The sequence below is a fragment of the Pteronotus mesoamericanus genome, unplaced genomic scaffold (genome assembly GCF_021234165.1).
Source record: "Pteronotus mesoamericanus isolate MK-2021 breed Mesoamerican mustached bat unplaced genomic scaffold, CSHL_Meso_final scaffold_118, whole genome shotgun sequence".
Lineage (NCBI taxonomy): Eukaryota > Metazoa > Chordata > Mammalia > Chiroptera > Mormoopidae > Pteronotus > Pteronotus mesoamericanus.
In genome coordinates, this window is record NW_026555301.1 from 2021474 (window position 1) to 2048993 (window position 27520).

Here is a 27520-nt window from a genome sequence, read left to right on the forward strand (position 1 = left end):
ATTTATTGCCACTTTATTTTTTATAATTATGTCCCCCCCCCTTTTTTTCTTTATTCTTCTTAAAGAGGTCCCTTTAGCATTTCTTGATTGGTGGTAATGGACTCCTATAGCTTTTTCTTGTCTGGGAAGCTCTTTATTTCTTCTTCAATTTTAAGTGATACCCTTGTTGGGTAGAGCAGTTTTGGTTGTAGGTCCTTGCTTTTCATTACTGTGAATATTTCACACCGGTTTCTTCTGGCCTTAAATGTTTCTGTTGAGAAATCAGCTGACAGTTTTATGGGAGCTCCCTTTTAGAGCTTCCTTATGGGAACTGTCTTTCTCTTGTTGCTTTTAATATTCTCTCTTTGTCTTTAATCTTTGCCATTTTTATTGTGATGTGGCTTGGTATGAGCCTTTTTGGGTTCATGTTGTTTGGGTCTCTCTGCCCTTCTTGGACCTGTGTGACTTTTTCCTTCAACAGGTTAGGGAAGTTTTCAGTCATTATGCCTTCAAAAGGTTCTCAATCTTTTGCTGTCTCTCCTCCCTTCTGGTATCCTTATGATGTGGATGTTGTTACATGTGATGTTGTCCCAGAGGTCCCTTAGACTCCCCTCATTTACTAAGATCCTTTTTTCTTTTCGTTGTTCTGACTGTTTTCTGTTATCTTGTCTTCTAGATTGCTTATTCAATACTCTGCTCCATATAATCTGCTGTTGATTCCTTCTAGTGTTTTCATTTCTGACTGGTTCTTTTTTTTATGGTTTCTATGTGTTTGCTTTATGCTTGCTATCTGTTCATTGAAGTTCTCACTAAGTTCCTTGAGCATCCTTATAACCATTGTTTTGAACTCTGTATCTGGTCGATTGTTTGCCTCCATTTCATTTAATTACTTATCTGGGGATTTCTCCTTTTTTTTTTTTTTTTTTTTCATTTGAGGCATGAATCTTTGTGTCCCCATTTTAGCTCCCTCTCTGTTTCTGTGTATTAGGTAGTTCTGCTATGTCTCCCGGTCTTGTTATGGTGGTCTTATGTAGTAGGTGTCTTTGGGGCTCAGTGGCACAGTCTCCCTGAGTACCTGGACAAGGTGCTATAGGAATATCCCTTTGCGTGGATTATGTGAGCCCTCCTGCTTATTTGAGTTTTGATTGCTACTGCCCCATCAGTGGGTGAGGTTGATATTCCAGCTGGCTGACTGTGAGGATTAACCCTCACTATAGCATAGAAGCTGCTGTGCAGGGACTTACCACACAAAGCAGAATATACCCCAGCAGGGTCTGGTGCCTGTCAAAATCTCTCTTTGGGTGTGCTGCTTGTGAAGCTAATTGAGTCATGCTTCACGTGATTTGAAGTCTGCCTCTAGATATGTTGTTTCTAAGGCCTCTTGGAGGGAATTCAATGTCAGTTCAATGTCTGGAACTACCTGTGACTGGCCCTGGACTACCTATTAGGAGCTACAAAGAGATTCACAGTTTGTGGCTCCCTCTGCTGGGTATGGGTGTGCATGGGAAGGGCCAACTAAGCTGCATGCCAAGGCTGGCTTCAACTAGCTCTAAGCCAAATGGCAGATCATCAAAAGGCAAAAGGTACCCCAAGATCTGCCTCCACCTGCCAGCTGCCTCCTAGAGTCAGTCAACTGAACAAGCCTCTGATAATATGTGAGTTGGTATGAGATAGGTTCTCAGTGAGCCACCAGTTAAAGGAGAGTGGTATTCACCAGACTGATACAGATTCAATCTCAGCAACCAGTGCTGGGTTTGAGGCCACTCAGCAAAAGTCACAGGGTACACCAAGGACCTCTGCCACCATCTGGGTGCCCATGGACCTTTTTGGTGGGGCATGGTCTCAGGGAATCATCAGGGTGAGGCCAGCAGAATTCATAAGCCCCAAATATACCAAGATTTGGCTGTGTGAAGAAAGAGCTCTGAACAGGAATGATGACACTGGTCGGGCTTATGAGGGAAATACATGGCCCCACCCTATAACTACACAGCTTAGTTTTTCCCTGATTCTGCCCAGACCTCCTCAAGACCTTCCTAGAGCCTTGGCTGGTGTGACTAGTGGATTGAACACTGGCCTGCAAACTTAAAGGTTGCCTGTTCGATTCCCAGTCAGGGCACATGCCTGGATTGTGAGTGTGGTCCCCAGTCGGGCATATGCAAGATGCAACTGACTTGTTTCTCTCACACTTGATGTTTTTCTACCTCTCTTTCCCCTCCCTCTCCCTCTCTCTAAAACTAAATAAATAAAATATGTTTTAGAAAGTCTGCACTATGGGCCCAGCCAGCTGACTCCTTGCACTTGGCAAGGTACAACCATTAAGACTTCAGAGAGTGGGGCTCTGTTGTGAGGAGGTGACTCTGGTCAAGCTCATGGCAGGGAAGGAAGGAAATGGCCTCTGCCCTAGAGCCACACAGCTCAGTTTCTGACACCTCAAGTCTGCCAGACTTCCTCAAGAGCCCTCCAAGAAAGTCTACACCACAAGGCCAGGCAGTTGACTCTGATGCAGGGCATGAGTTTGGCAAAGCTGGTTGACAGGGAATCTGGGGGGTGGGGCTACTGCATTCCCCCAGACTAATGCTGTATAGAGGAGAGTGCTTGACCCAGATGGCATCTGTGGGCTGCGTAAGAAAGGGACTCAGCCCAGGTACCCTGAAGACTATTTTTTTCAGCTATCTCTCAATCCTCTTTAGAGATTGGCCTCATTATCCAATCTCTGTTTGCACAACTCCAGTCCACTCTGAGCTGCCCTGCCTTTTCAGAGTCCAGGGTGAGTGGCTGCAAATAAAATTGTGTGCACAGGTCCTTTTAAAGGGAACCTGGATTTCTAGCAGACTCCCATCTCTCCTGGGTGGACAGAATCCCCAGTGATCTTCAAGCCAGATATTAAGCTCCTTTTCCCAGCTCTAGTGCTCTGGGCTGGGGATCCCAGCTTGGGGTTCAGATTCCCATACTTCTCATGGAGGACCTTGCAGCTGAGATATCCCTCCAGAATCTTAACCACCACACGTGAGTGCAGGATCAGCCCTTTTTGTGTTTTGCTCTTCATACCAGTCTCAATGTGGCTTCTGTAAATCCTTGGTTATAAGACTTCTGTTCAGTTAGTCTTCAAGTTGCTTGTTCTATAATTGTAATTCCAGTTTGGTCCTGGGAGGAGGTGAATGTAACTTGCACTTCTGCCACCATCTTGGATCCTTCTAAAATTGTTTTTCAATATTGACACACATTTACCTTCTCCTCAGAGGAAACCCTTGATTCCATTAACAGCCAGAACTAGAATCTTCCTTCAAGTACTGGTATAAACACCCTAGCTGATTTTCTTTTATTCATCATTAATATTTCCTTCTTTGGAAATATATTCACACTTACAAAACAGTTGCAAGTCTAGTACACAGAACATCTATGCACCCTTTACCCAGGTTCACCAGCTGACAGCCCTTTTCTCATTTGCTTTGCAGTTGGTGTTCTCTACGCACATGTATACAAGGCGGTTTTCTGAGCCACAGCCCTGTGCTACATTTTGAAGAAAGGGAGTGTGTTCCCACAAGACTGCCATGCAGTTCTGGCTTTAGGACATGAGCCTTGTTGTACCACACACATGCCAGTTTTGTCAACTGGCCCAAGTATGATCTTTGGAGTATCACTCCTCGTCTAGGATCAGGTATTTCCTGCATCTGTCATGTCATTTTAGCCTCCTTGAATTTGGAACATTTCCACAGCCTTTGAATGACACTGACATTTTTGACACAGTCCCTCCCCCTCTTTAATAGTTCCTCATTTGGGGTTTGTCTGATACTCTCTTGTGATTAGGCTCAGGCAATGTGTTCTGACCAGAAGACTGTTCAGGTACTGCTGTATCCTGCTCAGGGCACCACGTTGGGAGGTGTGGGAGGCCAGCTGCCTCTTGGTATTTGTGTTAATCGCCTCTTTAATTTTAACTTGAGTTCATCTGTGTTACAGTGAAGAGGACAAAAGGAGATGTTAACAGCCATCTCCTGAGCACATGGATATTTTGCAGTTTTTAAGAAAAACAAGGGACAGAGGACCAGATTGAACAATGCTATTAGAAAACAGCCGGACAGAGCTACAATACAGATGCACAAAACAAGACAACTGACATGTCTCTTTAAAATTTCAGCATCATTGGGGAGAAACAGGTGTTTTAGATTAAAAAAACTGGCCCTGGCTGGTGTGGCTTAATGGACTGAGAGCTGGCCTGCAAACCAAAGGGTTGCCAGTTTGATTCCCAGTCAGGGCACATACCTGGGTTGCTGGCCAGGTTCCAAATTGGGAGCATGTGAGAGGCAACCAATCAATGTAACTCTTGCACACTGATGTTTCTCCCCTCCTGTTCCTCTTTCCCTCTCTAAAAATAAAATCTTAAAAAAAAAAAAAAAAAAAGACTAAAGGCCCATCATGGCCAACCATATTTTTGAAAAAACCTCTTTAACAGTTTTTCCAATTCCATATCCCCTCCACACTGTGACCTAACTCTCCCCTACCAAGGCAAGTCTATGATCCTCTCTGTGGCTCTGTAGGGTCTTGGTGGTAGAGATATAGAGTAATTTTCAAGGTGGGGTCAGAGGCCTTGCACCTTCCACCTTGTCCTCCTGAAACACTTGCTTTCTGATAACCCCCAGACCCCCATCACCACGAAACACCCTCTAGAAGCCCTGCTTCAAGGAGAGGATCTCCCAGATGATTCCAGCCCTAGCCATCTCAGTCAACTCGGCTGTCAAGCCTTTCCAGCCAAGACCCTGATATCACGGAGCCTAGACAGGCTGTCCGCTCTGTGCTCAGTCTGAATCCTTGACCCAAAGGTTTGATAGCACAGTAAAGAGGCTGTTTTATGCCAGTAATTTCTAATAGCATTAACAGTTCAGTGTTGTGTGTCAACTTCAACTGGATCCTAGATCTAAGAAGTTCACTATGTAAGACATTTATGAATAACTGGAGAAATGTGGATATGGTCTGAGTATTGGATAATAAGTAATCATGATTAAATTTCTTAAGTGTGATAGGAGAATTGTGGTTAGGTAGAAAATGCACTTATTTTTAGAAGACACCGGCTGAAATATTTAGGAGAATATTAATATATCTGTAACTCTCAAATCATTCAGAAAATACACACATACGGAAATAAAAAGACAGATATAAACAAATAACTAAAGCACACATGATAGTTGTTAACTGTTAAATTAAGGTTATGGTATGTGGCTGATCAGTGTATATCATTTCAACTTTTCTGTGTATTTACAGTTTTTCATAACAAAAGTTGAGGGAAAGAAAACAAATGGATACCTATAATGCATTTACAAATGTGTCCTATAGATAAGCTGGAATGGTGAAGGGGTCAGGCAGCTCTCTGAGCCCAGGAAATCCCCAGATAGGTCATTTACATAAACCTGGTCCTCAGGCAAATGCAGAGTCTGAAGTTTTCATTTTAAATCAATCCCTGAATTATTCTCCTGATGGAGAAGGCCCAAGCAAGGCTACCATACACTTACGGAAACGAACACCCAAACCTCGGAGCCAAGACAAGCCACCCATACATGACTGGTCTGAGGCGGTCCCCATGGCAGAAACCTCTCATTAGCCATTCATGGGAAGAGGCAAACCAGGAGAGAAGAGCTACTGGGGACTTATCTCAGAGATGGAGCAGTGATTTAAGAAGCCAAAGGTAATGAAAACACTCCTAGAACAACAGGTAAGCTCAGCAAGGTGGCAGGATGCAAAATCAACAGATAAAAATCCATTGTACATCTATGTCCTAAGAGTGAACATGCAGAAACCAAAATTAAAAAAATAGTACTATTTCTGGTTTCTGGTCTGGCTCCTAACAAGCAAAAAGCTAACTAAACTGAAAACTAATAATTCTTAGATCCATCAGAGAAATGAGGTCACAGGGCAAGTCAATGCCCTGAAAACTAGAGATACAGGTAAAGAGAATTACATTTTACCAGGGGCAGATGACTGGAGCCTGAAACGGAACAGGAAACTGGCATTGTGAGGATGAGTGCTGGGAGCTGTGCCTGAACTGGCTTGAGAGTTAAAAAGTCATAGGAGGCCAGTCTCAGGGAGTCCCCAACTTTCCTAAGCCTTATCTGGTTCTTGCAGTTAAGATCAGAGGAAACTACCCCATGCTTCTAGCAAGAGGACAATAAAGTAACTGCTATGAACTGAATTATGCCCTCCAAATTCACATAGTGAAGACCTAACTCCCAATGTTATAGTATTTAGACATAGGGCTTTTAGGTAATTAAGGTTATATGAGCTCAAAGGATGGGGTCCTAATTGGATAGAATTGTGACCTTATGGGAAGAAAAGGAAGAGCACAGTCTCTCTTCCTCTGTGTGCATGCATTGAGGAAAGGCCATGTGCAGACACAGTGGGAAGGGAGATGTCCACAAGCCAGGAAGACAGTTTTCACCAGGAATCAAATCAGCCAGCATCCTGATCTTGGACTTCTATCTTCCAGAACTGTCAGACAATAAATCTCTGTTGTTTAAGCCACCCAGTCTGTGGTACTTTGTTATGGCAACCTGAATACACCAATGCAGTGACCATTTTGAGTATACTCACAGCACTCTGTTTTTCTCTTGCCCTCAGAGGAAACTACTCTACCAGAGTGGAACCAATGTAAGAGGGGAGATACTCAGCTCCAGCCCCTCTAGGTTTTCTGTCCCAGAACACACCTATCAGAGTGGCCAAAATAAAATAGTAACAACATCACATGCTGGCAAGGATATGGAGAAACTGGATGAAGAAAGCATTGCTGGTAGAAATGTAGTAAACTGTTACAGCCACTCTGGATAACAGTTTGGCAGTTTCTCATAAAACTTAACATGTAACTACCACACATAACTCAGCAACTGTACTCTTGGGCACTTATCTCAGTCAAATAAAAACGTATGTTCATACAAAAACCTGCACAGGAATGTACATAGCGGCATCATTTGTGATAGCACAAAACTGGAATCAGCCCAGCTATCCTTTAAAAGATGAGTATTAAACTGTACAGCATCAATACCTTGGAATACCATCCAGCAATAAAAAGAAGCTAATTCTGCCACTTGGTTGGATCTCCAGTGTTATGATATGTGAGAAAATCAGCCTTACATTCTGTATGATTCCTTTAATATAACATTTGAAATCACATAATTTTAAAAGTGAAGGAAAAATTAGTGGTTGTCCAGGGTTAGGGGCTGGGGTAGTAAGTGGACAGGAAGGACATGGGTCTAGTTATAAAAGAACAATATGAAATATCCTTGTGGAGTTGAAATTATTCAGCATCTTAACTGTGGTGGTGGATATATGAGTAGACAGAGGGGATAAAATTGTGTAGAACTTAACACACACACACACACACAGACACACACACACACACACACACACACACACACACACACTAGTATCCAAATAAAATTGGTGCAATTTGAATAAGATCCATGGATTGTATCAATGTCAATAGTTTGGTTGTGGGGGAAAGTGGTGGTGGGAAGGCGGAGACAAATGTATCTGAACAAAAAAATATATTTAAAAAAATAGTTTGGTTGTGATATTTGTAATAGGCTGATTAGTGTCCTACCAAAGTTCATACGTTGAAGCTCAAACCCCAAATACCTCAGAATGTAACTGTATTTACTCAAATTTTTATTTATTTTTAGAGAGAGGGGAAGGGAGAGAGAAAAAGAGGGAGAGAAACATCAATGTGAAAGAACATCAATCGGTTGCCTTCCATACATGCACTAACTGGAAAACTAACCCACAACCCAGGCATATGCCCTGACCAGGAATTGAACTAGCAACCTTTTGCTTTTCAGAATGATGCCCAACCAACTAAGCCGCACCAGTCAGGGCAGGATGTAACTGCACTTAGAGATAGGGTCTTTAAAGAGGTGACTAAGGTAAACTGAGGCCATATGAGTGGGCCCTAATCCAATATGATAGTGTCCTAATAAGAAGAGATTAGGAAACAGACAGGAACCAGGGAAGACCATCCGAGGATATAGGGCGAACACAGCTGTCTACAAGCCATCAATAACATATGGCCTAATGAATAAAACAGGAATCTATGATAGGAATATAATGATGTAAATGAATAAATTAATGGAGAAAAGAGAAAGCTCTTCCTTACACTGAAGTACCAATTAGTAAATACAAAAGGAATGGTGGGATTAGTCACCAACTGTGCACCATCATAGTAATAACCGATTCCACCAAGAAACAAAAGATAGTGAGTGGGTAACAGTTTCACAAAGAACGGAATATATACATAATATCAAAGTATCCACCCATAAAATGCTCATTAATCACACAGGGAAAAGTAACTTTACTGCAGAGGAGCCAGGCCAACACTATCTAACCAAGAATCACTAGTAATGGGACAAATCACTGTACCCCTAATAAGATGAAATGAGAAGAACACAGTATCATTTTTTTATATTCCTGCGAAAGATGTATCATCTAAATCTAATCACAAGGAAACATCAGACAAACTAAACTTACAACTTCTTACAAAATAACTGCTTGTTATCTTCAAAAGTGCCAAGGTCCTAAAAACCAAGGATGGACTGACTGAAGGAGACTAAATGATTCTGAACAAGTGGGACCACTGGCAAAGCTGAACAGGTAGGAGACTAAGGCAGGGATTCTACCCCACATTCATTTCCTGATTTTGACAGTCAGCACTTCACTCTTAAATCTTTCAGAAAAAAGTTCTCCATTTCTTTTTCGTAAGTTTGAAATTGTTTCAAAATAATGAAACAAAAGGAGGGTGGTATTAGCGTCATGCCAGGTGCCAATACTTGACCTGTGTGTTGAGCTCTTCCAATTTGGAGCAGGCCTTTTCCTTGTCTCTCTTTAAAACCTCAATTTCCTTCCTGTTGAAGAAGCAAAATTAACAATATCACTTTGACTAGCCAGTTTTTTTTTCCCCCAGTTATCACCCATTGTAACTGCAGTTCCTTGGATTTGTTGCCACATCACACTCACACCTACTCCTGGGACCCTACAGCCACCACTCTTACTATTCTGCTGCTTCTGCTATTGCTGATCTAATGTGGATCCCAATCCTCAAAACCAGAGGCCACTGCCAGTATTACAGAACAAACATGCTCCATAACATTCCTCAATTCCACCCATTAATATCTCTTGAGCACAACTTGTGACTATTCACTACCAGCAGCATGAATGAAGGCCAAAACAGCCTTATATCCACTAAGGTCTGTTGTCAAAGGAGTGATAGCAGAAAACTTAGGGGAAAAATGGTCTCTAGAATGAAAAAAACTTTTAGATTTCAGAATTGCTGTAATGTGATAGCAATTACTTGCTGGGTAGCTTCTCTGGATTCCATATTTTAATCAATTATCACCGCAATTTTATAAAATCAGCACCGCATTCTCAGCATTTTAGAGTTGAGCTCATCTTCAATTTCAGAGTTGGAAAAAAAAGCATCAAGCAACTGTCATTGGATGAAACAGGGCTATAGTAGTAAAAGCAGAAATTCACCAACAGGTGTTCTGTGTCCTCCCAATAGTCTCTCCTGCCTCAGTGCTCAGGTCTTTGCAACCCTTCCCCATTCCTACCCCTCCATCCCTGACTCTGACTCACTAAAATTGATGAGCCAGAAACAAATCTTGGAGAAAAGCACAGCTGACACTATTATCAGGGTATGAGTGAACAGATTTTACTTGCCCAGTAAGGCCTCAGGAGCACCACTACCTACAAAAATACTTGCTGTCTCCCTGATCCCTTAGTATTTCCGTGGGGGTAAGAAGTGTGTGTATATTGACTTCAGATATAAAAAGGCCTGTTCTGGAGCTGCTCACTGTGGTGATGACTGTGCTGCAATACACATGTGCTTTCTACCTCAAACTTTTGAGACCAGGCACTCAGGAAAGCCCTTTCTTGCATGTACAAGGGTAGTCAAAGGTCAGCACAGCTCACCCACTTAAGAGTTTTCTGGAATGCGGGGATGATCTGTGAACACGTCCCTCTTTTTACAGCAATATCTTCTGAGGTCATTCTATAAGGAGTAAAATGTGTCACACACTGTAAGTTCTGACTGGAATCACAGAGAGAGGGCCCTTACCTCTGTGCATCATTTGTCCTTTGCGTAAATTCGAGCTCTTGTTGGAACCTCCCCAGCTCATTTTTCAACACTGTGTTTTCTTCAGAAAGCCAATCCAACTCAATTCTGCATGAAAAATAGAAAAAGAAAAAGAAGGGAAACTCCGGGCCCCAGATACCATGTGCAGTCCACATGACTCTGGTCTTCAATCTGGAAGTCATGGAATTCCTGCAGTTTACAATGCCCCTTCCCTAAATGATGGCATAGAGCATACCTTTCCTTTTTCTCTCTCCAGTGTTAACATGCTATGGTTTGCATCTCCCTACAGATAAGTTACAGAAAACAGCTTTCTTAGCTTTCAAAATGGTCACACAATGAACAATTCATTAATGTATTCAGTACTTTGGTTTCATTTACCTTGTGATTATAGATGACCTGTTCCTGCATCTTATAAACTCTCACTGAAATGTGACTGTGTTTGGTACTAATGCACAATGTTAGGTGAGAGTCCTCAGGTTATTGCAAAGAATATTCGCCCTTCCACCAGTGAACTCTAGCACAGAGCTAAGAAACACAAAGAATCAGAAGACTGAAACACATGCACACCTTTTCCTCTTTAAGGAGAGTCCCCTACCCTCTACCCTACACTCAGAGGTCATAGTACTAGGAGGAGAAACTTAGGAAAATGTCCACATCAATATATGGAAAGAAACCTGGTATCAGTTGGATTCCTCCAGGGACAAAGCAAGTATGCACAGCTACTACAAGAGCCAGTTGTGCCTGGAGACACCTGTGCTTTCTGATGAATCTTAAAGAGTCTCTGTTTAGGTTACACCATTGATGACAGATGAGCAGTTTACCAACAAACATCACAAATAAGGCTGCTAAACTCCATACTTGCTGCCCAGAGAATTGACTCTTAATACATTTTCACCTGGCTGACATTTATTACCCCCAATAGGTCTTTATCTGACATATGCTCGTAATGTTTTATTCTAAAAATACTCAAAAGCCACAGGATCTCATTGTGTTTGTGAATTATAGTTATAGTAAGTACTTCTTTTATAAGCATACATATTACTTCCTTTTATCTCATGAGGAACCAAAGAGAAAAAGAAACAGACGTCATTGAAATTTTAAAAGCAGCAAAGGTTTTCAAGCAGGGGAATAACACAAATGTGATCTGTGTTTTGAGACTGTCACTCTGGCTCCAGGATGGAAAACAAGGAAGGTATGTGTGTGTGGGAGGGAAGAATGGGATCTACCATATTTCGCCGTGTGTAATGTGCTCCTTTCTGTATATAATTTGCATCCATGTTTTGGCGCTCATTATACACAGTATTACATATTCATTATACCATGCATAATGTGCATCTTTATTTTTCCCTAAAAAATGTGGGCAAAAAAAGTTCTCATTATACACGACAAAATATGGTACTTACAGCATCCTGGACCTGATAAGCTGATGGTTGTCCCACCTCATCTCCCACACACTCACCAAACACCTAGAGCTCATGTGAAGATGATTGTACAATGTGTGATTTTTCTCACTGAAGGTAATTGATACCTCCAAAGGCCCCAAACAAAACAAAAGCCTGGAAGGTGAAACCAAAGCTGTGATAATTAAGCAGTACAAAGACGGTGTTACCCTGAGACTAATGCTTATATCAGCAGCATAGAGAAACTACATCATGGATGCCTGCACTAAACCAGTACCCTGGAAGGAAGATAAGTAGTCCCAGAGTAGTAGGCTCCCAATTGTTGGCAAAAGCAGTATACATCCTTTCTGCAGAAAGCATCCTCTACTATATCTCCCAGGATTTCCAGAGATTAGTGTCATGTAAACATTAGTCCATAATCAAAGATTACAACAACATACATGGAAAAAAAGCTACCTACAAGAGTCAGCAGAAACAAAAGCAACAGAATTAGATTCCATAGAAACCTCAGATACGGGAATTATCAGGCACAAACTAAAGATAAATATCATGGAATGTTTGTACAATATAAATAAAAGATAGAAATGTTCATAGCAGCACAATTTACAATAGCCAAGTGCTGGAAGCAACCTAAGTGCCCATCAATAAATGAGTGGATCAAAAAACTATGGTACAGTTACACAATAGAATACTACTCAGCAGAAATAAAGAGCTACCACCCTTTGCGACAGCACGGATGGTACTAGAGAGCATTATGCTAAGCAAAATAAGTCAGATGGTGAAAGAAAAAAGCCACATGATCTCAGCTATAAGTGGACCCTAATCAACAAAACGAACAAGCGAGAAAAATAGAACCAGCAACATTGAAAGCAAAAATAAACTGACAATAACGAGAAGGGAGGGGAGAGAAGGATAACAGGGAAAAGAAGGGGAAGGGTCAAATCAAGGAACATGTATCAAGGACCCATGGAAAAAGGCAAAGTGGGAAGGGTTGAGGGGGGAAAATGGAGATAAATGTATTTGAATAAAAAAATGAACATTCAATAATAAGTTATCAAAAATATTCAGCAGGACCAAACAGTTTTTGGAAATAAGAAAGATGCAATGTCACAGAATTGTTGGAAATGGAAAAAAGTCAATGTCAAAATACACACCAAATGGGTTAAATTACAGATTAGACACAATTGAAGAAAGAATTACTGACCTGAAACACAGAGATATGAAAAAAAAAGAAAGAAAAACCCAGAATGTGACAGAGAAAACAGGATGGAAGATATAAAAATAATGTTAAGAAATGTAAGAAAAATGGAAAGATTTAATTCAAGAGGATAAGTGAGACGAGAGGCAATAGTTTAATGGCTGAAAGTTTTTCTAAGGCACAAATCAATACATTCGATAGGCACAATAGTTTCAGTAAGATAAGTTAAAAGGAAACCACACCTATGCCCTAAGGCCCAACAATTCCATTTTCAGGTACATCCCAACATAAATACTCAAAAAGAAATGTACAAGAAATTTTTAGCAGTTCTATTTGTGATAGCCAAACACTAAAAACTACTCAAATACCCATCAACAAATGAATGAATATACTGCGGTTAATTTATACAACAGACTGTCCATAGCAATGCAAATGCATGAATGATAGGTACAACAAGCAACAATATGGATGAATTTCACAGACATATGTTGAACCAAGAAAGCCAGACACAAGAATACACATTGAGTGATTCCTTTTTATAAAATATTGGCAAAATTGGCAAAATTAATCCATGCTGTTAGAAGCCAGGATGATGGTTGCCCCTGGGCAGGGGAAGGGGGCTGGGGGTAGGTTTGGGGAGTTCTATTTCTTGTTCTGGGTGCTGGTAACACAGATGTGTTCAATTTGTTGGCAATTCTTCTAATTGTACACATATGTGTAATTTTCTTGTGTATGTTAAAAAAAGTTAAAAAGAAATACACACCTAAACACACCAAAGAAACCCACAAAATATAGAGATTATCTTTCTTTTTAACCCTCACCCAAGGATGTTTTCTTTCTTTCTTCCTCCTTCCTTTTTTTTTTTTTTAATTGCCTTTAGAGAGAGGAAGGGAGAGAGGAAAACATTGATGAGAGAGAGAAGCACCCATCAGTTGCCCTATGTACATGCCTCAACCAGGGATGGAATCCACAACCCAGGTATGTGCCCCAACTGAAAATTGAATCTGCAACCCTTTGGTCACAGGATGGTGCTCCAGCCAACTGAGTCACACCAGCCAGGGCACAAAATATAAAGATCTTAACAGCAGCCAGAGGACATAACTTAGATTACCTACTATGGTAGGTAGAATAAGGACTCTAAAAGATGTCCATGTCCTAGTCCCTGAAACCTTTGAATGTTGTATATTACATGGCAAAGAGGAATTAATGTAGCAAATGGAACTAAGGTTGCTAATTAGCTGACTTTACACAGGGGTATCCTGCATTATTCAGGTGGGCCCAATGTAAGCACAGGGTCCTTAAACGTGGAAGAGGGAGGCAAAAGTGTCAGTGATGGGATATAAGGAGGACACGACCAGTCATAGTTGGCTTTACATATGGAAAGGGGCCAGGAACCAAAGAATGAGAGCACCTGTAGAAGCCGGAAAAGGAAAGAAAAGAGGTTCTACTCCAGAGACATCAGAAAGGAAGGCAGCCCTGACAGCATCTTAATTCTAGTCCAGTCATATCCATTTCAGACTTCTAACCTCTGCAACTATAACATCATAAATTGTATTGTTTTAAGCCACTGCATTTATGGTAATTTGTTACAGCAGCAATCAGAAACTAACAGATACACAAAGGAACAATAATTATACACAGGATAAGCTACTCAATGTCAACAAAGGAATCTTGAAGATACTGAACATGTACAGCAGATAGCCCTTTAACTGTTAACCTAGATTTGTGTTCCTAGGAATACTCTTTAAAAAATAGACAAATATTTGAGACATTTTCAGACAAACAAAAATCGAAGGAATTTACTCCCATAACAGTCTCACTAAAGAAAGGAACATTTAGAGGCTATACATCACAAAGGAAGAAAATGGTCTTCTACAGAAGGCTTAAGATTAAAAAAGGAATAAGGCTCCTGATTGGACAAGCTAAGGATGATGCAATATCAGCAAACAGTAATCTTATCTAGAATATTTCATCTGAATCTAGCCATGTGGAAAACCAGACATGCAAACTGAGGGCCATTCGGCAAAACACCTGGTCTTCACTCTTCAAAAATGTTAATATCCAAATTCCGGAAAATACCCACTCTATGAAAAGTGACTCATGAAAAAACAGAAAATCTGAACAGACCTGTAACTAGTAAGGAGACTGAATCATCACCGAACACCTCACAACAAGGAAAAGCCCAGAAGCAAATGGATTCCCTGGTAAATTTTAGCAAACATTAAAAGAAGTAACACCAATCCTTCTCAAACTCTTCCCAAATACTGAAGAGGAGGGAATACCTCCTTAATCATTCTTTGAAGCCAACATTACTCTCATACCAAAGCCATACAAAGTCACTCCAGGAAAACTATAGACCAACATCTGTTACCAATATTGATGCTAAAATCCTCAATAAACTATTAGCAAAAAATGATTGTTTAATAGGCACAGAGTGTCTGTTTGGGATGATGGAAGTTTTGGAAGTGCATAGTGGCAATAATTATACAACACTGTGTTTAATGCCATTGATTTATACACTTAAAAATGGTTAAAATGATTGATTTTATCATATCTATATTTTATCATGATAAAAAGTCAATGTCTACAGACAAAAATTCACTTAAGAACTGATATACTCTCTTAGATAAAAGAATATCAAAGAAATATGATGGTCCAAGAAGAATTGTGCTATACATTTGGTTAAATTTATAGCAAAATTGTTTGGATCTGGAATGAATTAATATTAAAATAATTGTGGAAATCTGAAATGGAGTGCAAATTAAAAATAGCACTTATCCCCAGCTCAATTGGTTGGAGCATCATCCCACAGACTGAAAGGTCATGGGTTCAATCCCCAATCAGGGCACATACCCAAGTTGCGGGTTTGATCCTGTCGGGCATGTACAAGAAGGTAACCAGTAGATGTTTCTCTGACATCAATGTATCCCCCATCCCTCTCCCAAAAGCAATGAAAATATGTCCTTGGGTGAGGATAAAAAAAGAGAAAAAAAAGCTTTGAATTCATGTTAAATTTCCCATAGCTGATCATGATACTGTGGATATGTAGGAGAAGGTCCCTGTTCCTACAAAATAACATGCTGAAGTATTTAGCCAGAAAGTGCAATAATTGGAATAATGTTTGCAATTACTCAAATTCAGAAAAGGGTGCATATGGGTATGTGTAAGGGTGTGTAGAGCAAAAATGAGAGAGCAGAAGTAATCGGGGATGACTCAGGTCATGCATATTCAGACCATGCATACTGTTTTCTTAACTGCTGGCAGATTCCTTCACAACCCAAATCTGCTTGTGTCACTCTCTACTTTTCTCTCTCTTATGATAAATGCCAAATTCCTCACCATGGTCTTCAAGATCCTGCAAGTCTGACCTTTGCCCACCTGGGGGCCTGCAGCTGCTGTGGTTTGGGAGGTGGTTTATCTAGAAGTTTCTAAGACCCACACACAGGAGTTGTGGCCAATGGCCCAGTGGCTGGGGACAGACCAGCCTCCACAGAGCAGGAGCCAGGGCTGGGGACCCAGCCTTGGGGTAAGGGATGCTGATGGTCTTCGGGAGTGCCTACTCCTTTATGCTGCAGGTCTTGTGTGAATTGGCCTCTCAGTGGCTCCTGACACAGGTGTCTCTTCCTCCTTACAGCAACCTTCTCCAAAGACATGAGCTCCTCAGTTTGGGGATCCTTACCCATCTCTTCACCCCCCTTAACCTACACAGGGGACAGTACCACAGGCTCCTCAAAATGAACTGAATTCCACCCTCCTGTCTTCTCCCTTTGTGGTGGCATCTCCTGGGAGTCCTCTAATTGCTCCATGACCCACTTCCAACCTCCCTGCCCATATCCCATCCACTTGTAATTCATCAATTCAACCTCCAAACTTCTGCCAGTCAACTTCCTGTGCCTCTGCGACCATCACTATGGCTCCAGCCACTGTCACAACCTCTAGCCTGGACAGCTGCAATAGCTACCTACCATGCCCTCTCAACCACTGCAATGCCCTGTTCAGGGCACCTGGCACCTTGCTCTTAGGAAACCTTCCCCATTCCCATTAGAGCTGGTAACTACCCACCTTCCCCTCTGAACAGACTGTCTCCTCACTCTCCAGACCCCTCTAACCTGAGAAACATCTTCCCCTGTTGGCCACACACTAGGTCTCTGCCTGATGGGGGCTAGGCCTGTGCCATGCAGCCTTCCCAAACCTGAATCCCAGCCTCCCAGGAAATAAGCAGCTTGAATTTGGATTATTTCTATATATTCTGTTAGGATTTCACTGCACATGTTTGTGTCCCTGAAAAATATACATGGTTTGAGGGGCATGACCTTTGTTTCATCCTTAAAACATGATAATGCATTTCTTTCTAACACTGGGACATACAGAAGCATGGTATTTCCCCACAGAAATGAAAGCTCCAAACATCTGTTTCACTCCCAAATGCAATTCCTTCCTGTGCTGGTACACAGAAGGTAGCCAGTAAACACTGCCAAATGAGTGAAGACCCTGTTGAGAATTGAACTGCGATTGTTGTGGGGCCAACAGGCTGGGGAGTGCAGCATGTCAGGAGAAGCAGAAAGAGGACAAGGGCAGCCTTCCAGGACTTGAGTCAGTGAGTGGCAGACCACTAGGGGCTGGGATGGAAAATGTGAATAGCACGAGTCTGGGTACACATCTGTCCACAGGGAAGTGTCTGAAAGGGACAGCAGCATGGAATTCAAGGCGCTGGGCAGTTTCCTTTCTCCGCGTGAGTCCCTTGTATGTGACTGTGAAATCACATGGAGCAGGTCCCCAAGGTGCTCACACTGGGCCCATGACCAGCTTGTTTGTGGGAGGCTTGCTATGGAACAGATGCAAATGTAAGAGCATGTTCATATGTTCATCTCATGCTCCATGCCCTTTTTGAGGTACAGCACCATCTCTGCTTTATGGATAAGGAAATTTAGAAGTCATGCCACCACACTGTTCCACATTGTTCAGGAACACTCACATAAGAGGCAGGAGCATGAACTGATGCCTAAATTGCAGGAAACAGCCCCTACACAGCAAGGCTGCTCCCACCTAGAGGAGCAAGGAAAACTAGGGATGGGTGCCTAGAGGCTTCCACCTATGCTAATATTTTCTTCGTTAAACTGGATGGTGCATTGATATTTACTCCTTTTGGTTTATTATGAATACTATATAATCTTTTATTTTTTTCAAAAAGCAACTTGTCCATGTTCCCCAGCTAGCAGGAGCTGGTGCCTGAGCTGAAATGTAGATCTCACTACATGCCTGTGATCACGCTCTAGGACAGACTTGTGTCTGCTGTGAACCAAAATGACACAATACCTCATGGAGCTTCTGTCTTCACATGAAGCAGGCACCTCACAGGTGTGCTGTGTATGGGTTAATAGGACCAAATGACACTGCATGCAGAGCAATAACTATGTCACACAGTCATTATAACATGCAAGTGCCCATAACATCTCCCAGGGCAGCCCTGTGTCTCCCAAAGAGCCAGGGGAAGAGAATCTGAAGCCATGCTCTGCAGTGTCTGGAAAAGCCCTTCTAGAATTCCAGGTTTCTGGAAAAGAGACCCACAGAGGAGCCTGTGAAGGAGGAGGGCTTAGCTGCACAAATGGGCTCTCTCTGTCCCTTACCAACAGACCAACATCTCCAGGCCACCTACCCACCTGGGGCTGCCCCTGAAAGCATCAGCTGCAGCAGTATGCAGTAGAGCCTTTTGGGGCACTCATTTCATGCCCACCACCAACATTCCCAGGCAGTGCCAGGCAGCCTGGAATAGAGCAGCAGAGGGGCTCTTAACTTGAATGGATGGCCTCCTCTGTTGCAGCTCCAACATCACAGGAACTTGCAGTTCAATGACAGTGCCTGGCACATGAACTGGTGGGGTGCAGCAGCAGATCCTGCTCAAAGTCAGCAGGAAGATGGCTCAGATGACCAAAGATTGAAATGGGCCTCCAAGTAGTCTGTCTTTGTCCTTGTAACAGCAGCAAGAACTTCCTAAGGACAAGGGCAGGGGACACCAGAAACAGCTGAAATACCCAAAAAGGTTCATCTCTGTCCCCTCCGCCTACTCAATTGAGCACCTGGTGACCTGTGGGATGCCTGAGGTCAGGGCTGGGCTTATGACCTCTGCACAAACACAAAGGTTATATAACCAGTCCCATCAGCAGCTGTGAGCTGGTTGGCCAGGAAGATGCATGCTTAGAGTTAGTGTGAGAGGTCAGAGGGTGTAACTCGGCATTCTGAGAACATAGACACCAAACCTGTTGTTCTCTCTAGAATCTGCTTGTTTCTCAAGAGCCCAAAGAACATCTTCCATCTGCAGAAGTTTGGTTGTCATGTCATTTTTCTCTCTCTCTAGTGCTATGTCAGCCTCTACCTCCCCCAGGGCCTCAAGCTGTTCCCACCTGGTTGCATAGGAGCCACCAAACCTGTGGTGGAAGCTCAAGGTGCCCCTCCTGGCACCTGATGTACTGCAGCCCCCTCTCCAGGGTGTTCCTTCTGTATCTAGCCTATTCCTCTAAGCCTGGCCCAGGTTCCCTATAGGGGCTGGCTCCCTGCTCAGCTTTCCAGCTTGCTCCTTGAGAATAGCCTACTGCCTCTCAGATTCCTCCTTGCCCACCCTCTGGGGCTCAGAGGGCAAGGCACCTCTCTCTGTTCCCAAGAACAGCTCCTGGGCTTCAGGCTGGCTCAGGTAGGCTGGACCATCATCAGAAAGCACTAGGTCCTCTGCACCCACTCCCCAGCTACTCTACTTGGGTGAATCGGTGACCACCTATCTGTGGTAGAAGCTACCTGCTCAGGGTCAAGCATACCCTGATTGCACTCTCCAAGGCTGAGGCTCTTAAGAGGGCATTCTGCTGGGCAAGGGTTGGGGCTAGGCTCTGCCTCAGGTCTACACAGCAAGACTGCTCCCTCCTGCTTGTACTGAGGATCATGGGGCCACCTGTACCCTCTGCTCACCACCTGCTACTGCTGGCCCATCCTTCAAGAAGACACCCAGCATCTCTGCTTCCCAGGTAAGGCTTTCTACCTGCTTCCTACAGGTGAGTGCTTTTCCTTCTTAAGGGCAAAAGATTAACAAATCTATGCCTGTTTTTCACTCTTCAACTCCTACAGTTTGATTTGCCGCTGTTTACAGTGTGTAAGGATCTCCCTCCCCATCTTTACCCTTTGCTTCTCCAGGTCAAGCTAATCTGTAATCTCTCTCACTTGTACCAGATGCTTCTGCAGCATCTCTTCCTTCTGATGATGTTGTAGTGATAAGTGTTTACAGTTGGTGGTGTGCTGAGCTTCCATCCATAAGAGCTTTCAATTAAGTCCAACTTTGGCCTCTTTCCTAAAGAAACAGAGTAAGTCCCAGGCACTTCCCCTAAGGTTAGAAAGGCTGCAAAGATTTTATTATTCTAATCTCATAACTCCTCTCTGCCTGGTTGGCTTTATCCTCTCTTACTTCCATGGCTCCTAGTCTTCCACCCATGCCCTAGAACCTTCCTTAGAGAGGCCTCAAGAGGATTGCCCCTCAGTAGGGTTGGGTTCCATATACAGGACCCAACACACATGCCATTCACACATGTGACTCTGTTAAGCTAAGTTGATTAAAAATAAACAATTAAAATTCAGTCCCTTAATTGCACAGATCACATGTCCATGCTCAGTAGCCATATGTGGCTTGGTGGCTGCTAAATAGACAGTGGACACAAGGATGTCCCTAATTGCAGAAAGTTCTAAGGACAGCACTGGCCTAGAGTTTCATAATCAGATGGGTAAAACTGACCCATAGTCAAAACTTCCTTTGAAAACCTTGTAAGTTGCTGCACTAAGGCCTGCATGAGGGCAGTAAGCCAGGGACAGGTATGTTCTCTGCTCCTGCCCAGTGCTGGCCTGAGCCATATGGGGCTCTACCTCCAGGCTGCAGAGGGACCATGAGCAGCAGGAATAGCTCCTCCCAACAAAGGCCAAGGTTTCCAAGTGTCAAGATGCTAGAGATGAGCAGCAGAGAGCCACCGTGCCCTGCTCCTCTGCTGCCTGACGGGGGTCTGGAGGGAGCTTTAGTCCCTTATCACATAGCTCTTGGGTTTCAGAGAAAATAACAAAGCTCAGGGGAGGCACACAACTTAAAGATGACTTATCATCTCCAGGAGAGTGTCAGTCAGTTCCTGCAAGCCCCAGAGGGTGTCATCTGGAATGGAGGAAGGAATGGAGCACAGTCACAGACTGCACTCAGCACCTCGCTGTGTTCAGGCTGCCCCCAATCCTCATGACAAAGAAGGGGAGAGCCCCCATCATCCAAGTTGGAGGGCATGGCCTCTACAGGAAGGTCATTTGGTATCCAGCAATTAGTGTGGTGATTTGGAACATGTTCATTTGGCAAGAACATCAGAACTCAGCCAGGGCCACACAGAGCCCCTCCATGAGGAGGGCAAATGTGTGGTAGACACTTCATCAACGAGCTGTCCCTCAGCTCTGGACCAACATGAGTGGGATGTGGCCATCCTCTCAAAACTCTACATGGGACAGGGAGGGGCGGACTGAACAGCACTGAGGCCTGCAATAACCAGTTACTCCCTCAAAGTCTATGACATTGTAAGACACAAAAGACTACATTCTGGTTTTCCAAATAAACCTTTTCTTTCCTTTGCTCATACATTTTAGCCTTTTCAAGAACCTCACTTAACCAAATTAATGGTTCTTCCCATTGTTTTAGGGCTTTTGTCCATTTCCCCATGTGCTACAATACCATGTCCCAGAAAATTAGAACGAGATATTAAATGATGAACATATTGACCTTTGCTATATCAGACAAATCTGAAGCAGAAGATGAAAAACACTGAGTTGAAATTCTACAAAGGACACTGTTTCATGGCTAAAGCTCTGGTTAGTGCATATTTCAAATTTAAAGTAAAAATACTTATATGATGACCTGTTCTTTGAGCGCTGCCCTATCTTCCCCTGAGAAAAACCATACAGTTAATAGGCATCACCATTCAGAGCAGTTTGCATAATCAAATTTTCAATTTTGGTTCTTGGCAAGGAACCCTAGACCTGAAATCCTGAAAAGACATGGTGCTGGACCTGAACTGCTAAAGCTCATGGTGATACCTCTGGTGCAGCTCCTCTTCTAGCTGGTCCTCCTCGTGGGCCAGCCACTGAGCCAGGCCAGGCAGCACCTGAGGGTAGCACTGCTCCATCTCCACCCTCTCCAGCTCGAACTTCCTCTCCAGCTCAGGGCCATGGGTTGCACTCTGGAGTTGGTCTTGCAGGCCTCGAATGACCTCCTGAGATTTCACGTGGAGTGTCTCCAGGTTGGCTTTCTGATCCTCCAGCACACCAACCTCAAGCTTGAAAGCCTGCTCCATTTCCTTTCTCTTCTTTGCAAAGTCCTTTTTCATCATCTCAATTTCTCTTTCATAGTAATTTACCTGAGAAGAGAAATATGAGCAATATTGATCAGGAGGTCCCCAAAATGACTTACTGACAATGCAACATGGAAGTATGAGGCTGCCAGAAAGTGCACTCAAAAAGCAGATGGCCCAGACCTGATGAGGTGCAGGGACAGCCATGCCAGTAATGTCCAAGGCTCCCCAAGGGGCCAGATGACCACAGGTTTTATTTTTCCCCATAACCTTCCATCAGCCCCATAAGGAAGATCCAGCAGGTGGGGAAGGGAGCCTGGAGGCCAGCTGGGACAGGTGTCTAGCCAGGAAGCATGAGGAGGGCTTGAGGGTGTGACAACACTGAGAACAGAGAACCTTCATGAGGTTGGCAGGATGGCTCTCAACTCCCTGGAGGCTCCAGGGAGGAGGAATACTGTCCAGTCACTGGCAAGGTTACTTTAGCATCTACCAGCTAATATATCCAGGGAACCCATGGCTATAACCACAAAACAGAGGTGGCCTGGCATCGTTGCTACTCAAACCAAGACACCTATCCCCTGATAACAAGTCATGGACACTATCCCTTCACAAAACCCACTATAATCTAATAACAGAGTAGGAGACATGATCATCTGAGAAGAAAGACTTCGTCAGGGTAATCGTGGGCATGAAGCCATGAAATAACCCACCAAAGGTAACTCTCAGAGTCATTTTCGCTTACAACAAAGCCAGGAGCTGTGATTCCCCAATGACAGAGCAAACAGGGAGGTCTGGCATCTGCATGCCCTTGTGACATTCCAGATATGCGTAACCCATTTCTTCCCCTATTAGCTATTCCTAATGCCCCGCCCCCCCCAAGAGGGCTTGAAGTTGAATGTCAATTTTATTTCTCTTTCCCTCAAAACTTCCCTCTCCTGAGCAGGCTTACTAAGAAGCAGGGGATCCACGGGCAGATGTGTGCATGCAGAATCACCAGCACTGTGAACAAGCTTTCACGTATGCAGCAGCAAGCGCCCAGATCTCCTTGTGGCCTCCCATCCCCCCTGACCTTGGTCTCCAGCTGAATCTTGAGGTCTTGGTAATGTTCCTTCACCTGCTCCATCATTATCTCCATTTCTATACTCACTGGAGTGGAATCACCCAGGTTGGGGATGATGCCTGCAATAAGGACAATTTTTTTTAATGTCCTGCTGAGAGCACTATGGGGTTTGTTCCACACCCTCCCATTTGATATTTAGGCAGCACTGAGTATTCATCCCAGATTTTCTCGACCACGCAGGACAATGCACAACCTTCTATAGACACTTTCTGCATGAGAAATTCAGTGCTGGCAGTGAGGGACAGCCCTTGCAGGTTTCCACAAAGAGCCTGCTATGTCCCATTCTCAAAGTTGAGGCTCTTTAGAAGCCAACATTTAGAGTCTTTGCCAGAACACAGATTATTCCAAGATATAACTAGGAGACTCTCTGCAAGATTTGTCAGGCCCTTTAATTCCCTAAAAGATGTCATACATGGTACAGCCACAGCACCCTAAATTGTGTTCCCTGACCCAGGTATACAGAAAAACTCAAAGACTGAAAAAGGTGTGATCTGTAGCACAGACAAATCTCTGTGGCAGTTAGTGCTTTATGATGAGGCATGCACGTCATACAAATAATGTGAGGTTTCAACAAATAAGTCAAGTATGGAGTGAAGGTACTGAGAAACCATAGAAGACATTTCCTTCCAGAAGATTCCCTCACTGACAATGTCAGACATCTGGGCAGCTCATCTTGATGAGGCACCCGTGGGCCCTTAAGTCCTACCAGCTAGTAACTGGGTATTCCCAACATTGTGCATGTTGAAGGGGTACACAAAAGAGTTGATTCAAATGTGGGTTTTGGCCACTGCCAGGGTTTCATCTGTGTTGGTCTAGGGGTCAAAAAAGTGAGAGGAAAAGGCACATTCCCTAAATCTTACCATCTTCCACTTCCCAAATTATTTTCCATGAAAAAAAGTGACAGACTCAGAGATATTGGGTCTGAAAGGACTCAGGATAAGCACCTCAGGAAAGAAAGCATCCTAATGCCCTAACAAACTGAAGCTGCCAACAGGGTCTGGCCAATGGGCACAGGTCAATGAGCACCTGTCAGGCATGGCTCCAGCAGGATACACCAATGACTTTGCCAAACCATAATCTACATGGTCCCTTTCACTTAACTTTGCTGTTGTGGCTGTCCCATAGAGCAGCAGAAGACCCCTTTTCCTTTGACGGGGCCAATGGAATCTCTACAGTCAGATAGAGGGGTGAAGGGGAAGAAAAGAACTCTAGCTGGGAGATTGCTTTAGTTTTATCAGTGACACACGGAGTGTGGGGCTGCTTCTGGCGTCACAGCCTGAGACCTTCTGGACAAGGACAACCCTGAGTATAAGACCCCAGCTCTGCCGTGCCCTGGGATACAGGTCAGTGGCTCCTGACAAGAGTCACACACCGTTTGCAGTTCAGGCTCTTCCAGGGACAATGGAGGTAACAAGTGCTTCCTTCCCTGTAGCCAGGCTGCCAACCTGGCCACACATCATAACTCACCTGGGAATCTGGTAACATCTGACATGCTGGCCACACCCTAAAATCTCCCACTGAGGGCAGTCAGGGTTGTAAGTCTCGGGAGCCATCAGATTCCATGAAAGAAGCTGCAGGTGAGGGGGTTTCCTAAGGGGCCAAGGAAGCTGGGCCCACATGCACAGGAAACCTGCACAGTTCCCGTGGAGGTTCCCACATTGGCTCTCCTGAGCACACACGTTTTCCTTTTTTATTAAGTTAGCTTTTCCCAAGCAATATGGGATACTCTGAGTGCTCTTAGGGCTACAGATAGATGTTCTCTGAGGGGCTGCATGGTCAATGTGTGGTCGATGGAAGTAGTCAGGCTGCTGCAGCAGTCCTGTGGTCTTCATGGTCCCTGTCAGTGGCAGCAGCAGACATAAGGCCAGGCACATCACGTGAATCTGCATGGTGCCTGCCCTGTACAATTGCCAGGAAGAGTAGCAATGAACCAAAGTCACTGTCCTCCAATAGTTCTGGCATCTGAAATTCCCCCCAACACTAGTCTGTAAATGGAGCAAAGAACACTTCAACAAAGGGCCTCAGGGCCTCTCAGAGCCTGGAGCTCATCCCAAATTTATAGATTGAGTTAAGAAGCATGAAGCCCTGGTCTTTCTCAAGTTACACCTTCAGCATGCATCTTTGTGTTGAGTGGGTGGGAGCACTTTCTGGTGCCACAAAACCACCTCAGAGTTCAAGGGTGATGCCATCCACATAACTCAGGTAGTAAACACCAAGTCTGCTTTACCCCAGTACACGTGAGGCCTCTGTGAATTCCAGGAAGTCCCTGACCTAGTTACACAATTTAGTGCCTTTCCTTTGTAAGAGCTGTTACAGACCCAAGACGAGTGCCCTGCTCACCCCCAGCACCCTCTGCTTGCCTTTTCTAGATGATCATCTCTGTGTGTCTGGCCTATGCTGAACACTAACCTGGATCCCCTGGGTACTTCTCACAACACTGGACAATCACTGGGACACACCTACCCTATGGTCATGGTGAGGCCATCCTAACCCCTTCACCATTTCTACCTAAATGGTAAAACCCTCACCCTCTTCAACCTCTCTCCAGTCTCTGGGTATTGCATCAACCTCTGGCTTTGAGTTACAGTCCCTTCTCCCACACATGGTAGTCCAAGGTGCTTGTGACCACATGGAGGCTGGGCTAGGCCCTGATGTGCTGTGAAGCTGGCCCACCTACCACTGCTCACCCTGGACCCAAAGGCAGCCTGTGCAGCAGAGGTAGGCGGAAGCCCATAACACCAGCCCCCACCACCTCCAATAAAAGCACATCACTGTCATCTTTCAGGACTGAGCTGAGCTCCTACCTGCTTGGCCACGTCTAGAGAGCAGCCATCCATTTGGCGGTGCGTGGGGCTGGCCATGCCAACTCTGGGGCAACTGTGCCTGCAGACCCTCCATGGCAGCCTGCAGCTCATCGTTGCGGTCCTGCAGGTCCTGTGGGGCAGTCAGACACGTCTTTCAACTGCTGTGGCCATTCAATCCAAGGAGCCACTAGTGTGGAGACTGGGCTACCAGGGAGCAGCTAAGCTCAGTGCCAAGGGCATCCAGCTGGGCCTAAGTAAACCACAGGTAATGGGGGCTGAAGACCCACCCAGAGACAGGCAATGGTGGTGATATCTGTTAGGGGTTGGTGTGTGTCTCAGTCCATCTGGGATGCCATAACAAAAATACCACAGACTAGGGGCTTATAAACAACAGAAATTTAGCTCTCAGGGTTTTAGAGGTTAAAAGTCCATGATGAAAGTGCCAGTATTTTCAGTGTCTACTGAGGGCTTCTTGGTTCATAGACAACCATCTTTTTCCATGTCCTCACATGACAAAAGAAATGGGAGAGCTCTCTGAGTCCCTTTTATAGAACTCTAATTTCCTTCACTGGGTTCACCCTCATGACCTCGTAAAGGCCTACATCAAAAGGCCTAAAGCCATCACAGCAAAGAGGGAATAGGCTTCAACATATGAGTTTGGGGAAACACAAACATTCAGTATGTAACAGTGTGGAAATGCAGAAAAAGAAAAATCTGCATTTGGGGTTACTGACTTCATTGTGGTGTCCACTCAAGACAACAGTGAAAACATTAAACTGCAGCAACAAGATGGCGGCGAGGTAGGTGGGATCTGAACCCACTTGCTCAGGTACCCAACAGGGACACAGAGCTGATCTTCTGAAGAACTAAGTGAAAAGCCAATGAAATCCCAGCTTATTTGAAGTTTGGAAGCTAAAGGTTGCAGAAAACAGATGGTAAATAGGTTTTGTAGGCCTACGGGAAGGTCCCCGGATCCTGTGCCATGGACTGTGGCTGCTGCGGTCCCTGGGCCCTGCGCCAGGGACCTCGGCTGCCACAGGAGCTTTGGAGGAGAGCCAGCTCAGCAACTGTAACTTGTCAGCTCCCTCCCCTTCCAGAGGCAGGAAAGCCACAGACCTGTGCCAGTAGAGACCTGTTCACTTGAAGTCACTAGGGAGAATAAAGACACAGTGGGAGACACACAGCAGGCAGCGTTCTGTGGCTGGGACTGTGGTTGCTGGCTACAAAAGTACTAGAGCAATTGGGTAGCCATGTGACATCAGGAGATGGGAGAAGAGAAGGGCCATGACTTACCATGACCGATAGTCCTTGGACTGGTCAGAGAGTTGATGGACTGTGTGAAAAGCCCAGCAATTTTTAGGAAAAGGCCACCAGCAACCAACAGGAATTCACTCAAAAATAGGACCTCTCACATGCAGCAGCTGGGCCAGCAAAGGAGGAGGAGGGGCGCAATTTGCTCCAAATCAGGGAGTCCCATGGATTGATCAAAGGGGGGCAGTAGAGCCAGAGGGGTAGCAGTCCTCAGGCAGACTTAATTTAATAGGGGAACTAAACAGCCCTG

General features: G+C 44.3%; 1 protein-coding gene across 1 annotated transcript in view; it reads right to left on the minus strand.

Moving 5' to 3' along the window:
• Nucleotides 1-27520, minus strand: part of NINL (ninein like) — a 216209-nt gene that overhangs the window by 17009 nt on the left and 171680 nt on the right. The window contains exons 14-18 of the mRNA XM_054587462.1: nt 25960-26089; nt 23105-23214; nt 21782-22101; nt 10070-10174; nt 8789-8858 (exon numbers count right to left, since the gene is read on the minus strand). Of these exons, the coding sequence (XP_054443437.1) occupies nt 8789-8858; nt 10070-10174; nt 21782-22101; nt 23105-23214; nt 25960-26089 (735 nt within the window). The remainder of the gene's footprint in view (nt 1-8788; nt 8859-10069; nt 10175-21781; nt 22102-23104; nt 23215-25959; nt 26090-27520) is intronic.